This window comes from Aplysia californica, unplaced genomic scaffold (assembly GCF_000002075.1).
Source record: "Aplysia californica isolate F4 #8 unplaced genomic scaffold, AplCal3.0 scaffold00147, whole genome shotgun sequence".
In the NCBI taxonomy this organism is placed as follows: Eukaryota; Metazoa; Mollusca; class Gastropoda; order Aplysiida; family Aplysiidae; genus Aplysia; species Aplysia californica.
Window position 1 is genome coordinate 394,671 of NW_004797417.1, and position 13,949 is coordinate 408,619.

General features: G+C 40.2%; 1 protein-coding gene across 4 annotated transcripts in view; it reads right to left on the reverse strand.

The window, feature by feature from the left end:
- LOC101860890 (protein F37C4.5) overlaps window positions 1–13,949 on the reverse strand; it is a 35,545-nt gene that overhangs the window by 13,694 nt on the left and 7,902 nt on the right. For 3 of the 4 annotated variants that reach the window (XM_013081824.2, XM_013081825.2, XM_013081823.2), the window contains exons 4-9: window positions 13,731–13,847; window positions 8,217–8,259; window positions 6,656–6,818; window positions 6,057–6,186; window positions 5,306–5,439; window positions 1,970–2,111 (exon numbers count right to left, since the gene is read on the reverse strand). In XM_013081824.2, the coding sequence (XP_012937278.1) occupies window positions 1,970–2,111; window positions 5,306–5,439; window positions 6,057–6,186; window positions 6,656–6,818; window positions 8,217–8,259; window positions 13,731–13,847 (729 nt within the window). The remainder of the gene's footprint in view (window positions 1–1,969; window positions 2,112–5,305; window positions 5,440–6,056; window positions 6,187–6,655; window positions 6,819–8,216; window positions 8,260–13,730; window positions 13,848–13,949) is intronic. The other variant, XM_005097158.3, reaches the window with a different exon arrangement.

Below are 13,949 nucleotides of genomic sequence, written 5' to 3' on the forward strand. Positions count from 1 at the left end.
TGTTTGATAGGAAAGAAGAAGCAAACTATTCCAGAGAAGACAATATGTTTAACATCGATATAGTATGGGCCTATCTCCCTTTTACAAGAGAAGACAATATGATGTGGATGGATATTATGATGGGCATTACAAAAGCACGACTCCCTTGGGCGGGCCGCCCTCTGCAATAGTCCTAGTAAAAATATGTGTGGAGTGGAGATATGTGGGCTAAACACTTGGGCCAGCAGCAGCAGGCACAGTAATAATAACAACAAAAATAAAAATAGTAATAAGAATAATAATCTTTTTTTCTTCCCTTCCCCAATCCTAACAGATGGATGCCATTTGATCAGATAATATTGTGTAGGCGATGTGTTAGCTCTAGTGAACACACGGTTATGATAAAGGGTTAGTTTTTTCATTGGTACACTGCACACTTCCTCCTTAAAGACTGCCTGAAATCATACATATTTAAAGGAAGTTCACAAAAGTAATCAGAATCTTGTTCTCAAGAACACCACAATGATATCAGGATACTACATACTTCCACCTATGCAAATAGTAGAAAACCGTTGCATCCGTGTTGAAAATGATGTGATGCTGACGATGTTGCTGATGATAATGATGAGGTTGATAGTATTACGGCATCAATGTGAATAAAGAACATAATTCTTGATTAGAAGTAAAAGATCCTAAAAGAGTTTTTAAAAAGCAACACTATTATTAACCTTCAGAATAGTGTTTCTTGTGAAGTTAGTGTTAGTCCTACCTTTCTCTGCTCCACTGAGTTATGAGGTTGGCACTATCTATTCCATTCTAATGGAACAAACATTTTATTTGTCACCTAGAATTTTCCAAAATTGTGGGTTCAGTGTCCATTCTGGTGACATTTGTTAGAGATAACAAACGCTACCAGGTCAAGAGATGATGATAGGTTGTATGGTAGGTCAATAAGAGGAAAGTGAGATTTATTAGTGTAGAGAGAGTATAAAGGAATGGATAATTATGAAATTTTAATTTTGAGAAGCTCAAGGCGCCTTTTCGAGCAGGAAGAAGAAGAAGAAGGAGGAGGAGGAGGAGGAGGAGGAGGAGAAAAGGGGAGGAATAGAGAGAAGTCCAGCATGATATCAACTGAGCTAACAAAGTGCCCTGGCCAGAAAGTAACATACAGGAAAAAACAATGCCAGTGACGTCCTCAAACCAATAACCCAACAACAACCCATGCTCCAGAAGTGCCAAAAAAGCACCAGCCACCCCAGACAGTCAGATGAGAACTTTCAGGTTTTGTGAGAGTTTTAATGGCACTTGCAAACACAACAAGGTCATATTAAGTGCTGAAGATTAGAGGGGTTACACGAGAGTAACAAACACCAAAAAAAAAAGAAGGAAGACAGATAAGGACGATAGATGTTAGACAGGAAAGAAGGAGCAAACCACACCAGAGCACCTACCAACCACCCACAGATGAGGGCTACATGTGTCACCTTGATGAAATCAGGCACATGTCAAAACGATGAAATCTTTTTTTAGGGATATTTTTAACACAGAGGAAGTTAGCGACTTCTTCCCCTGCTGCAAAGAAATCAAAATTAACCCTTGAGTGAAAGATGTGCAGAAAAGAAGAGAAGGAACAACATAGGTCAGTAGGTCAGGGAAAGAAGTGACCGTAGAGTTACAACATAGGTCAGTAGGTCAGGGAAAGAAGTGACCGTAAAGTAACAACATAGGTCAGTAGGTCAGGGAAAGAGGTGACCGTAGAGTTACAACATAGGTCAGTAGGTCAGGGAAAGAAGTGACCGTAGAGTTACAACATAGGTCAGTAGGTCAGGGAAAGAAGTGACCGTAGAGTTACAACATAGGTCAGTAGGTCAGGGAAAGAAGTGACCGTAGAGTTACAACATAGGCCAGGGAAAGGATTGACCGTTGTGTAACAACATAGGCCAGGGACAGAAGTGACCGTAGAGTCAGAACCCAGGGAGAACCCACACACTTTCACAGGTACAGCAGACATGGGGGAAGCTTGTCTTTGTAATCTGTCATCATAAGCTTGTGATGTTGAGGACGCTGACCTGGCTGAGGAACGGAATGTCAAAACAGACCCACTGGACTTCGGCTTAAGATGCACGACAGGTCTGAAAGGGTCAAAGGTGAGAAAACTTGTCACCGCGAGTACCACAGAGCATATCAACAACCAGAGAAGACAATATGTCGAACATGGATATGGTATAAACCTTACTCCCTTTTAGTTTTTAGCTGTAGTAAGAGTTTTACAGCACTTGCAACACAATAAGGTCATACAAGTGCCAAAGATTAGAGGTGTAACAAGAGAGTAACAAACATAAAAAAGAAGGAGGGGAGATAAAGACGATAGATGTTTGATAGGAAAGAAGAAGCAAACTATTCCAGAGAAGACAATATGTTTAACATCGATATAGTATGGGCCTATCTCCCTTTTACAAGAGAAGACGATCTGCTGAACATGGATACGGTATGAACCTCACTCCATTTTACAAGAGAAAACAATATGTTAAATATAAACATAAATATATAGTATGGGCTTATCTCCCTTTTACAAGACAAGACAATATGTTGAACATGTGTATGGTATGGACCTTACCCCATTTCATAAAAGAATACAACATGAGCTGTACAAAGAAGAGCTTTGAACTGGTCTGACTCCCTTTTACAAGAGAAGACAATATGATGTGGATGGATATTATGATGGGCATTACAAAAGCACGACTCCCTTTCTCCCTTCCCCCAACTGAACATCGTATTCAAACTGGCAAGACCGCCGATCTAACATCCATCTCAGACTGTATGACTGGTCAGCATCCATGCCCGGCAACAATCAAGGATTGTTTGAAACAGCAAAATATGTCCTCAAAATACAGTTATGTAAAAATGGTACTAATAATAAATATCATTTGTATAACCCACATCCCCACATGACAGCAAGCTCTATGCACTTTTATAATTTATATTTTTACTCCATCAGATCCTAAAACACTCAGAAACATTCTCGGCTTCCCAAGAGGCATACAGTGCAAGCAATTGATTAAGCGTTCAAATACTAACAAACAAACTGACGAGATCTTTTGATGACAACAGCCGAGTATCCATTCCCACCGGGGTCAAGTGAAGAAAATTCTAGTAAAGAGCCATTTCCAAGGACGCAACGTCGGGCCCTTGACGGGTTGTGAACCCACAACCTTACAACCATAAGGTTGTGAGTCCAAGAGCTTAACCACTAGGCCACTACTGCCACAGACATGCAAGTAACCTTTACCGTCTCATGAAAGGTATCGCGGGTCACAACAACATTACAATTCCTCTTAAGGTAACCTTTACCGTCTCATGAAAAAAACAGTTCATCTCATCCTTTTAACAGTTGTACCCACAATATGTTTTTTTTTTAATTTGTCCAATATTTATGATTAGAATTTCGACAAAATATTTTTTGAGGATTATATGCAACCAGAATCACAGATAAAGAAACTGACATGATAAAAAATTTCAAAACTTTGGGCTCAGTACATTTGAACTGCTAGCAGACAGTAAAACCATTGAGCACAGCACATATTGTGACCATACATTTCAAAGCAGTCAAGAATGAAAATCCCCCTGCGTCTTTGGTGTAGTAGTTAGGCACTTCGCTGTCACACAATTTCCGAGTGGGAGGATGTTGTATCCCTCTAAGCCTGGGTTGACCTTGATAAGAAAAGTTGGAAGCCTGCTTCCTAAATGATCTAAATTGTGTCAGTGTCGGTGTAAAAACAAATACATTTAACTCTTTTCCTACCAAGCCAAAATCCACCACTGGCCCAGGGCTTTTCCCTGACCTATTTTGACGCCCCTACCCCACCAAAGGAAAATGTCAAAACAACCAACTAAACACACACAAACCATATCATATGGCCCATCAAACTGAAGGTTAAAAAATAATCTATCACATAGTGGTACAATATTGGAGATTTATTCCAATTATTTTAGTTTAATTAGTTTAGAGTTTCTAAAAGTGAATATGCAATATCGGAGGTGTCATATGAAATCACCAATTTTCCAGCTTTGAAAGGTCATAACTAAAAAAGTATAACAACAGTATCATTCACACTTCCCAGGTAGGTTGCCAAAAGTAATGCAAAGAAATGCTGAAAGTTATGTAGGTGTACCTATTATAGAAGTGAAAATATGAGGTATATACTGAAGCCAGGGGAGCACTTTTCTTTTCAGTTTTACGTTTCGAAGAGGACAGAAAAAAAGCGCTGTAATGACAAAAAATCGTCCGTCAGGGCTATATTGTCTTTCATATCCGCAAACAGGAAGTCTATTCTATTATTTTGAAAACATAGATCAGCTGAGAGTTTCTTGCCTTTTCCTTATTGGATTAGAATAGATAGTAAGCCACTCCAGCCATATTTTGCGGCTCTTGGTAAAGCGAGGCCACATCCGCAAGCCGCAAAATGCGGCTCACAGTAGGAGAAGTGCTAAAAACATATCTTTATAAACAAAAAAGATCCTGCTCGTCATCTGACTAAAAAGTGGAAGTTTGAACACTGCAGATGGGCCATTTTGTCATAAAAACCTCTGCTTATACATTTTGTGCTTCCAGTCAGCAGGACAAAGTCAAGCTGACCAGTCTAAACAATGCATGCAAGAGAGGTGGTTACATTGATGGTCTACCTTTAGAGTTATTTTCCCAAACTGTTTATGGACATTTAGCTGTTTTCCTGTATGCCGAGTCCATAGCACATAAAACAAAAGAAAGACCAGCTAGGCCCAGTCCATAGCACATAAAACAAATGAGAAACAAGTTATGCCCATTCCAAAGCACATAAAACAAAAGAGAGACTAGCTTTGCTGTTCTCGTCACAAGACGAAAGTGAAACAACTTTTGTACAAATAAAATATTTGTAAATAAAGGAGGAGAAGGAAGAGGAAAAAGAGGAGAAGAACAAGGAGGAAGAAAAAAGGGAGGAGGACAAAAATGAGGCGGAGGAGGACAATAAGGAGGCGGAGAAGAAAGAGGCGGACAGGATGGATGAAAACAAGAAGGAAGAGGAGTTGAGTTTTAGTAAGAATTTTACGACACTTGCAACACAAGTAGGTCATATCAGTACCCAAGATTAGGAGTGTTACCGGAGAGTTAACAAACAAAAGAAAAGATGGAAGAGAGACAAGGACAATAGATGTTTGATAGGGGGAAAAAAAAGAGCAAATCACATAAAAATATCCACCAACCACTGACGAAAGGAAAATGATGAAAAGAGGAAATAGAAGAGGAGGGGGGGAAGGAGGACACAGCATAAGTAAACACATAACTCACTTAAAGAGGTTGACTTGCGTCTGGGGCAAGATGGGGATGGTCCCACCTACACTGGGCTCGGCCGTGGACAGATGCAGCTTCACATTCGTCCAGTCCTCGCCAGAGTTCTGAGAGATGAGCCCAAAGTAGGACACCTGGGCATGCAGAGACACGCACGACACATCAGTTTTAGTTTTGTATGAGTTTTACTGCACATACAACACAATAAGGTCATATAAGAGCCGAAGATAAGATGTGTTACAAGAGAGTAGCAAACACTGAAAAGAAGTAGGGGAGACCAGGAGGATAGATGTTTGAAAGGAAAGAAAGAGTGAACCACACCAGAGCACCCGCCGACCGTCCGCGACACATCAGTGACACACACAGAGACATATCAGTGACACACAGAGACACATCAGTGACACACAGAGATGCGCATGACACATCAATGACACACACAGAGACACGCATGACACACATAAAGACGAAGACAACTCATCAGTGACCTTCAGTTGTTTTTTTCTCGTTGTTTTTTGGGGGGGAGTTTGCCAAAGGTTCAAATGTGTTAGAAACTGGGTTTATCTCCTAACTTTGTTTTAACGTCCTATGCTACAAAATGTGGAATATCTTTTAAACTACTCAAAGTATTTGAAAAATAAAAAAATCAGCGAGTTCAGCATTGAATCTGCTACAAGAAGATGCCGTTATTTCAATATCCAAATTTACGACAACTGTGATCTTCCTCTTGGCAAACACAAAATTTCTTATTTACCGAGAGGACTCCATCTTCTGTATTCATACGTAGGTCATAGGAGGGTACCCAGCTGGCACTCAGCACCACGTAGGACAACTTGAGCTGCACGGCCGTCTCTGCCTCTGCTTCCAGCACAATGATGCACTCTCTGCAAACACACAAATAGACACAAAGATGCACTTACATACACACGTGCAAACGCAGCCACCATACAAACACACTTCTACATACACACATACACACGCACGCATACACACCCATGCATGCATGCATACGCATGCACACACGCACACATACATCCTTGCACACACACACACACACACACACACATACACACACACACACACACACATACACACACACTTTTTGAATTATTCCAAGGCACTGGCAAGGGGCATGTTCCGTAAAAATTTCAAGAGTCAAGCGAATATTTTGCGAAAATACACATTATATGGAAAAAAACCCAGCTTTTTGCTCCTGTAAAATTTGAAAAACTTAAGTTACAGTATTTGTGCTGCTACCCTACGAAATACAAACCCACATGACACACAAACACACACACAACATTCACACACCCAAGACATTCACACACAAAAATCAAACACACACAAACTCACCGAATACATGTTGACCTCCTTCTATTCCCTCGGACTTCCTGGAGATTACTCTCTACTTGTTGAATTTTCTCATCGATTTCTTCCCTTTTCTCTTTCACTTCCAACGTCTCAGCATCAAGCTGTTCGCCCACGTCTCGGAAGTGCTGCAGAAAATCCTTCATGCCTGCAGGATCAAAAGTGAAGTGACAAAAATGTGAAAAGTCACCCCTGCTTCTCCAAACAAAACGTTACCTTTCATAACACCTTGTCTTTCAACGCTCTTCAATTCATTTTTTTTTTTTATGTTGGTATTTTTACAACGCAATCGACACATATAAGATCATTTAGGAAGCCTGTCAATTTGGACTTAGAGGGATACAAGATCCCAGAAGAAAGACCAAGATACTCATAAAAATTTCTCTCCACTCGGGAATTGAACTCTGGTTCCCTATGTGTGAGAAAGTAGCTCCCAACTGCTACACCACAGATGCCGGTCAGAATTAATTCAACAAAGGGGAAACAACTGAAGCGAGTATCGAGAGTAGAAATAAGCCATTGTGATCTGTTCATTTTCCCACAAAAATGTTTCCACTCTTCATTAAACAGAAAGGAAAAAGGATTTTTTTTTACCCAGTAAGAGTTTTACGATACTTGCAACACAAATAGGTCATATAAGCGCCGAAGATTAGAGGAGTTAGTTAAGTAGAGGTTTTTCGACGCTCGCAACTGCATAAGGTCATATGAGCGCCAAGAGGTGAATGTCAACAGAGAAGTCCTTACAGGGAATCAGACTTACTCTGCTCACCTCTCTAGCTTCAACAGCACAAAGTCTGCTTCGACTATCAAGGCACCCCGGAAATAGCGGGTCACAAGAGTGTGACAAACATACAAAATAAGTAGAGGAAAAATGACAATAGTAAGGATTAGGAAAGAAAAAGCAGAAGTTCCCTGTTATAGATCAGGCACAGTTATGAGCGTTAGATTGATGAATCAGCCCATTTACAATTCTACTATGCATGAACGAGAAATGTCCCCCCTTTGGTAATGGCCTAAAGACACTTCAGTCAGTGGCACCGCCCGGGTTTTTTTTAGAGGAGTTATCAGAGAGTAACATACAAAAAAAAAAGGAGAGATAATGATGATAGACTTTTTAGAAGAAAAAACACACACACCAGAGCCCCCACCAATGACCCACATGAGGAGGATACCACCAGCCCCTTCTCCCTCCTCCTCCCTCCCTCTCCCTCCCCCTCCCTCATCCCCCCCCCCCCCCCCCCAAAATACAGATGAGAGTAGACGGTAATGACAACCTGCACAATGGCAGTCAAAGTACAGTTGAACAAGATTGAAAATAAGGGCTATAACAAGAGCTCACCCTTTTTTTCTCCTTTTTGAAAAAAAGTTTAGTCAGAGTATTAGGGCACTTGCAACACAAATAGGTCGTATAAGCGCTGAAGTTTAGAGGTGTTACTTATAAGTAACTTACAAAGAAAAGAAAGAAGAGATATAAGGAGGATGAATATTAGATAGGAAAGGAGGAGAAAACCACACCAGAACAGCTGCAAACCATCCACGAGCTCACCTTTGAAGTATTGCTCATCAAGCTTAAAGCCAGAATTTGTATCCTGCAGAAACACAAAAATAAGGGTAAGTGTACGAGTTAAACTATAGAATCCAGCCAAAACAAAAAGTAGGTTTTTTTTTCGCCCCTTATTGACACGTTGTTATCGATCCAGTCCCCCCCCCCCCCCCCCCTTATTGACACAATTTTGACCATTTAGGAGGCCGAAAGACCAAAATCACCATCTCATCATCATTGCCTTTCTCACCCTGAACCAGGGTATAGGCCACGAACAAACACTTTCCACCTTTCTCTAATCTGGGCTGGCCTCTTGATGTTATTCCATGTCTTCCCACTTTTCTGTACATCAATACTTGAGAACTCTTTCCTGCTTCATACATGATGCATACATTCCACGACGCAATCCGGAGAGACTTGTTTGATAGAGAAGGCTTTGGGTCAGGAGAGTCCTGTTTGGATGTCCGCTGTCCTTCATTGTTCCTGCTGATACAGAAGCTCCTCCGTCTCCCAAGAACAAAAAATAAATAAGCAGTATCACGACAGGTGTATTCTTTGCTCCCCCATAGTAAGACTATGCCCCCCCCCCCCCCCCCCCTGCCGCCTGCTGGGGGGCGAAAAGACCAAGATACTCTATCTGTCCCCGTCGTTTTATGAAAGAAAAATTCTGAAATTATGCAAACTGAGCCAAAAAATGTGGAATTTTAACAAAGAATGATAAAAGAAAATAATCAGGAATTATGAAAAAAAAGACCTGATTTTGCTAAAATATGCAGGGTGCATAAAACCATGGGGACAGCTCTATACAAAACAAGCGGCTCACCGCTGCACCACAAACCGTGGGAATGCATCACCATCAAGTGATCAAGTAATAAGACATCATGCATCATCCTCCTATGTCTCTCCAGCATGATACCAACTGAGCTAGCAGAGTGCCCATACGTAGTAATAATAATAATAATAATAATAATAATAATAATAATAATAATAATAATAATAAATAATAAAAATAATAATAATAATAATAATAATAATAATAATAATAATAATAATGATAATGATAATAATAATAAATAATAACAAATAACAAATTATAATAATAATGATAATATTATTAATAATAATAATAATGAATACCATTTGAATAGCACAAATTCCTGCTCAACAGCAAGCTTTATGCGCTTTATGATCTATTTACAAGCTAATTCTTATTATCAATCCAGCAGATCTATTTTGTGAGGCATTAGCTTGTTTTACTCCACCAACAATTACACCTCTTATTTCTTATTTCACTGCATTCTCCTTTTGCTATGTATGTGTTTTAAATACAAAGAATATACATAACAGAAAAAATTTGGGACCTGAATATCTGTCCGTTACGTGCGTGTTTTGCTATCTGGGTGCTCACTATGTGCATGTTAGACTGTATTTTAGTTTGTCTTTGTAATCTTACTGAATTCATTACCAGATGTGTCACGACACGCTGGAATCAGGCTCTCGTCAATTTTTGGGCAAAATTTGGTATCATCTTAAAGCTTGTTCATTTGTTTTGCTTTGGATGAAAAAAAATACCCATTTATCTTGAGGTCGAGATATTTGCAAATGAAGGAGGTGGGGGTTCACTGGTTTCAGAGGTAAAATTACTGACAAAGATGATTTATTTCCTTAGCTTGAGGGTCCGTGGAAACTGAAATTTTACATTTTTTTTGTGCCTTTAATCAACGTCTTTTAGTAACATCCACACAGAAATGTGTGTTCTTTAATGGGCAAGAAAGGTGTAGAGCCAAAAAACGAAAATTTGATAAAAATTCACAAGCCTGCAGAAAAATGCCAGTTTCTTCACTTTGATTGTTTTGACAAGTGCCTGATTTCACCAGGCTGCCTCACATATTCTTTTTTCCATTAATTTTATAATTATGGGAATATCCAAAAACTACTTATGTTATCATTAGTACACATCTGACCTGTTGCAAAAATGAAGTGGCCATTAATACACATCTGACCCACTTGCTAATGATGTTGCTATAAGTACACATCTGATCTCCCTCACAAATGATGAGTCCATTTGTACAAATCTGACCCACTTGCTAATGATGTTGCTATAAGTACACATCTGATCTCCCTCACAAATGATGAGTCCATTTGTACAAATCTGACCCACTTGTTAATGATATTGCTTTAGTATAAATCTGACTCGCTAGCCAATGATGTTGTCATTAGTAAAGACCTGCCAACCCATACCAGAAAAAAATCGGAGTCTGGAGAAAAAAATAGCATCTAACTTAATTTCCATATGTGAGGCATCTTGGTGAAATCAGGCGCTCGTCACACAGCCCCGAAAACTGGCCGAAATCATGCCTCTTAGTTTCCCAGGCCACCGACATCTGGAAGTCATTAAATCACCGTCGGAACCGGGTTACGCGGGGGTCACTGGCCGCTCCGTTGCACATCAGCTACAGGCAGGCAGGATATGTCGTAATCGACACTTCTGACACTAATTATCGGCAGTATCCTCACTCTAACCACGAAGTATTCCATACTATAAGAAAAGAACAAGATTCCCCCTCTCAGTCTGCGAAAACCTGATCTCAATGCGACGATAAGTGCCGATGTCACAGTGTGTGCAAGATGTTCTGAATTTCATCGAATTTAATGTGTGCGCTGCACTTAATTCACTTTTAATTTCCAAAGTGCTCGCTCAATCTCAACAAATTTTGGTACATGCACTGATGACATATTTGTGCTGTACGTGTATAATTTTCATTATTGTTTGAAGAATAGTTCTTGCAATATTAAGTCGCTTACATCTGATTCTCATCCAGTGCCTTGTTAATTGACCTGAGCAATTGCCTATTCTGGATTCTATGCTGTTTTAAGTTCAACACTTCTTCGTTAATTTCATAGATTGTTGTTTCTATGAAAGGCAGACATATTTGTGCTTAATGTGTATACAATTCATCTTTGTTGATTGAGCCGTGTTACGATATGAGGTAGAATCCATTTGCCCGTGATTCACTTCTAACAGGTTTACTGAAATCTCCCTCTATGGAACACACACACGGGAGACGTTCCTCCTCCCTGAATGAACTTTGTCGCGTTTGCGGGAGTAAGAACGTGACTAAAGTACAACAGAGGCTGATAAGAAAGGCTAGGACATATGAGTCACTGCCAAGGGATATTTTATCATCCCATCATTGTTGACAAAGCGCACTCTATAAGTTTGATTTTCGACTCTCTCAACCAAGCATACAGTGGTCAAATTCATAATGACATCTCACACAGTAGAACTATTCCGAAAACTTCTATTCCAGGAATTCAGACAGCAATAGACACGTACATGAAGCTGTACAGAAGACATTTTCCAACTAAGAAAAACCCCAAACAGTGCAATTTAGAACAACACTGCATTTCATCCATAACACAACACGGCTTTGGCTTGGGCCCGCTGGGAGAAAAGGAACCGAAAGCTGCCACCAGTCTATTTTAAAAATTGAAAAGTGGGTTCAAGGCATCGTAAACAATACGGAAAAACTACGATACGTTATGAACGCACATTAATTTGCTCCAGAGAGCACCTTCACTGCAGGCACTGAGAAAACAACCACGGCGCCATAGATAAGCGTATAGATCTACTGTACAAAATGTGTAAAGAGATCTGTGTCATTAATTTAATGATGGATACTGTAATGAGAATTTCATCACAAGCCCGACGAATTTGGCTGTTGAACGAAAATGCAAAAATGTGGATTACTAATCTTCCAACAATGATGTCCTTTGGTAAGTAGATACCCACATTAATTGTCTTTATTCCGAGTGAGTTTTAGTAAATTTATTCCCGCGCTTTGGTAGTTACATATCTTTTAATTCGGTTCATATTACCTTAATTACCACATATAAAACGGCTGTATTTGATCACATGCAGTTAAAAAACTATACTAGATATCTTCGTTCCGTTTTCACAAACTGTACATTGAAAGAAGAAACTCAAAAGATGGAACACTATGTGTATATTGATAACCCTGCTTTCATTCGTGAGCGTTGAAATAAAAGTGTGTAAAATTGCCATGGTATGTAACTCCGCACGTGGAGTGAGCGCAGGTAGACTGACCGGCAGCTGACCCCGGTCACGCTGACCTAGTAGCGTACGGCCTGGCGAAACTAAACGACCGCTGATTCGGCGCTGTGGTCAAAATATTATATTCCGAGAAATCGGCATTTTTCGGCCAGTTTGAAAATTTTTTCGAAAATATGTTTTTTTACTCAACATCTTGTATGTCCATTAAAAAACACTTTTAAGTGTGGACTTTATTGAAAAAAGTTGATTAAGGGCAAAAAAAATTTTTATTTGCAGTTTCCAAAGACTCTTAAGCAATGGAAGTCACCAAACTTTGATGGCCATTTCACGCTAGTTTTTATTCTGAAACCAGGCGACCCCCACCTCCTTCAATCGCAAAAATTGCGACTTTCATTCCAGATAAATGGACGTTAATTTCCTCAAAAGCAGGGGACAAATGAATAACATTTAAGATAATACCAATTACTCCACATGCCCGAAAATTGATTCCATTACGCCGTGACACATATTCCCCAATTAAGTGTTTACTTTGAAGTATAACAAAAAAAAGTCATTCTTAACTAAGGCGCTATGTAGGTCAACAGGAAGAGACCATTGACTTCGGACCTGTTGCCAGGCCTGAGTGTTTGTAAACGAGTGACACCCATGGACTTCTTTGTTGCCATAGCGTCACTTTCGTTGCTCGTAACAACGTAATCAGGCACACTCTCCCCAAAATAAAAGCTGGAATCTGATTGGCTATTGTTTTTAAACCTGACCCATCAAAGTTTGTGGACAAAAGTTTTCCATAGTAGAGGTCGAGGCCATCTGCGTACATAATTAAATTATACAGTGTGGGCGGTTCCCGCTCCGGGCTGTGTGTCGTAGATCTACAGCTGGCGCGTTACTCGGTTTGCGTGTTGTGTGCTGTCGATCAACAGCGTAAGCGGGTGACGGGTTAAGGGTTTTCCTGACCCATTTTCTGAATCTTCGAGAAATCCGATCAGCGTTAGGCCGAATCTTCTTGGCTTGGGAAAAAAATTGGAGTTCTGCATATTCCATTGGAGTCATTCAAAATGATAAAATTATTGGAGCAATTACGATAAAATCGGAGCAGTTGGCAGGTCCGTTAGTATACATCTCACCTTGCCTCCACTGTAGCTCGTTCACTTTCATCTGTCTGCTTCAAAAATTTTCCAGCTCATTTATTACTTCGACAATGTGCATGTAATTTTGCATGTCACTTCTGCAGGCCAGCAACCATAGAAAAATATTTGTTCAAAAAAGATGGCGGGACCTTAGCTTGCAGTCACCTTCACTGATGGACTTCTACATTCTGTTGGTCATCCAACTTTTAGACCTGCATGCAACGACCTAGGAGTATTATGTTGAGAAATTTATTTTTATCATCCTGTTTTAACAGCGACAAAAGTGAACAAGCTATAGTAGCCTACACATCTCACCTGGCTTCCCCTGGCAGCGTTGGTGGCAAAACGGTCGAGGACTCCCCACTGTTTCTGTAGCAGAGACAGCTGAGCCTCTGAGTCCTGGGACTTTTTCTGCTCCTTTAGAACCTTGAGCTGGTATAGCAGACAGAAATACATGGTGAGTCTGGAAACAGTGTGTGAGTGAATGAGTGAGTGTGCGTGTGTGTGTGTGTGTGTGTGTGTGTGTGTGTGAGA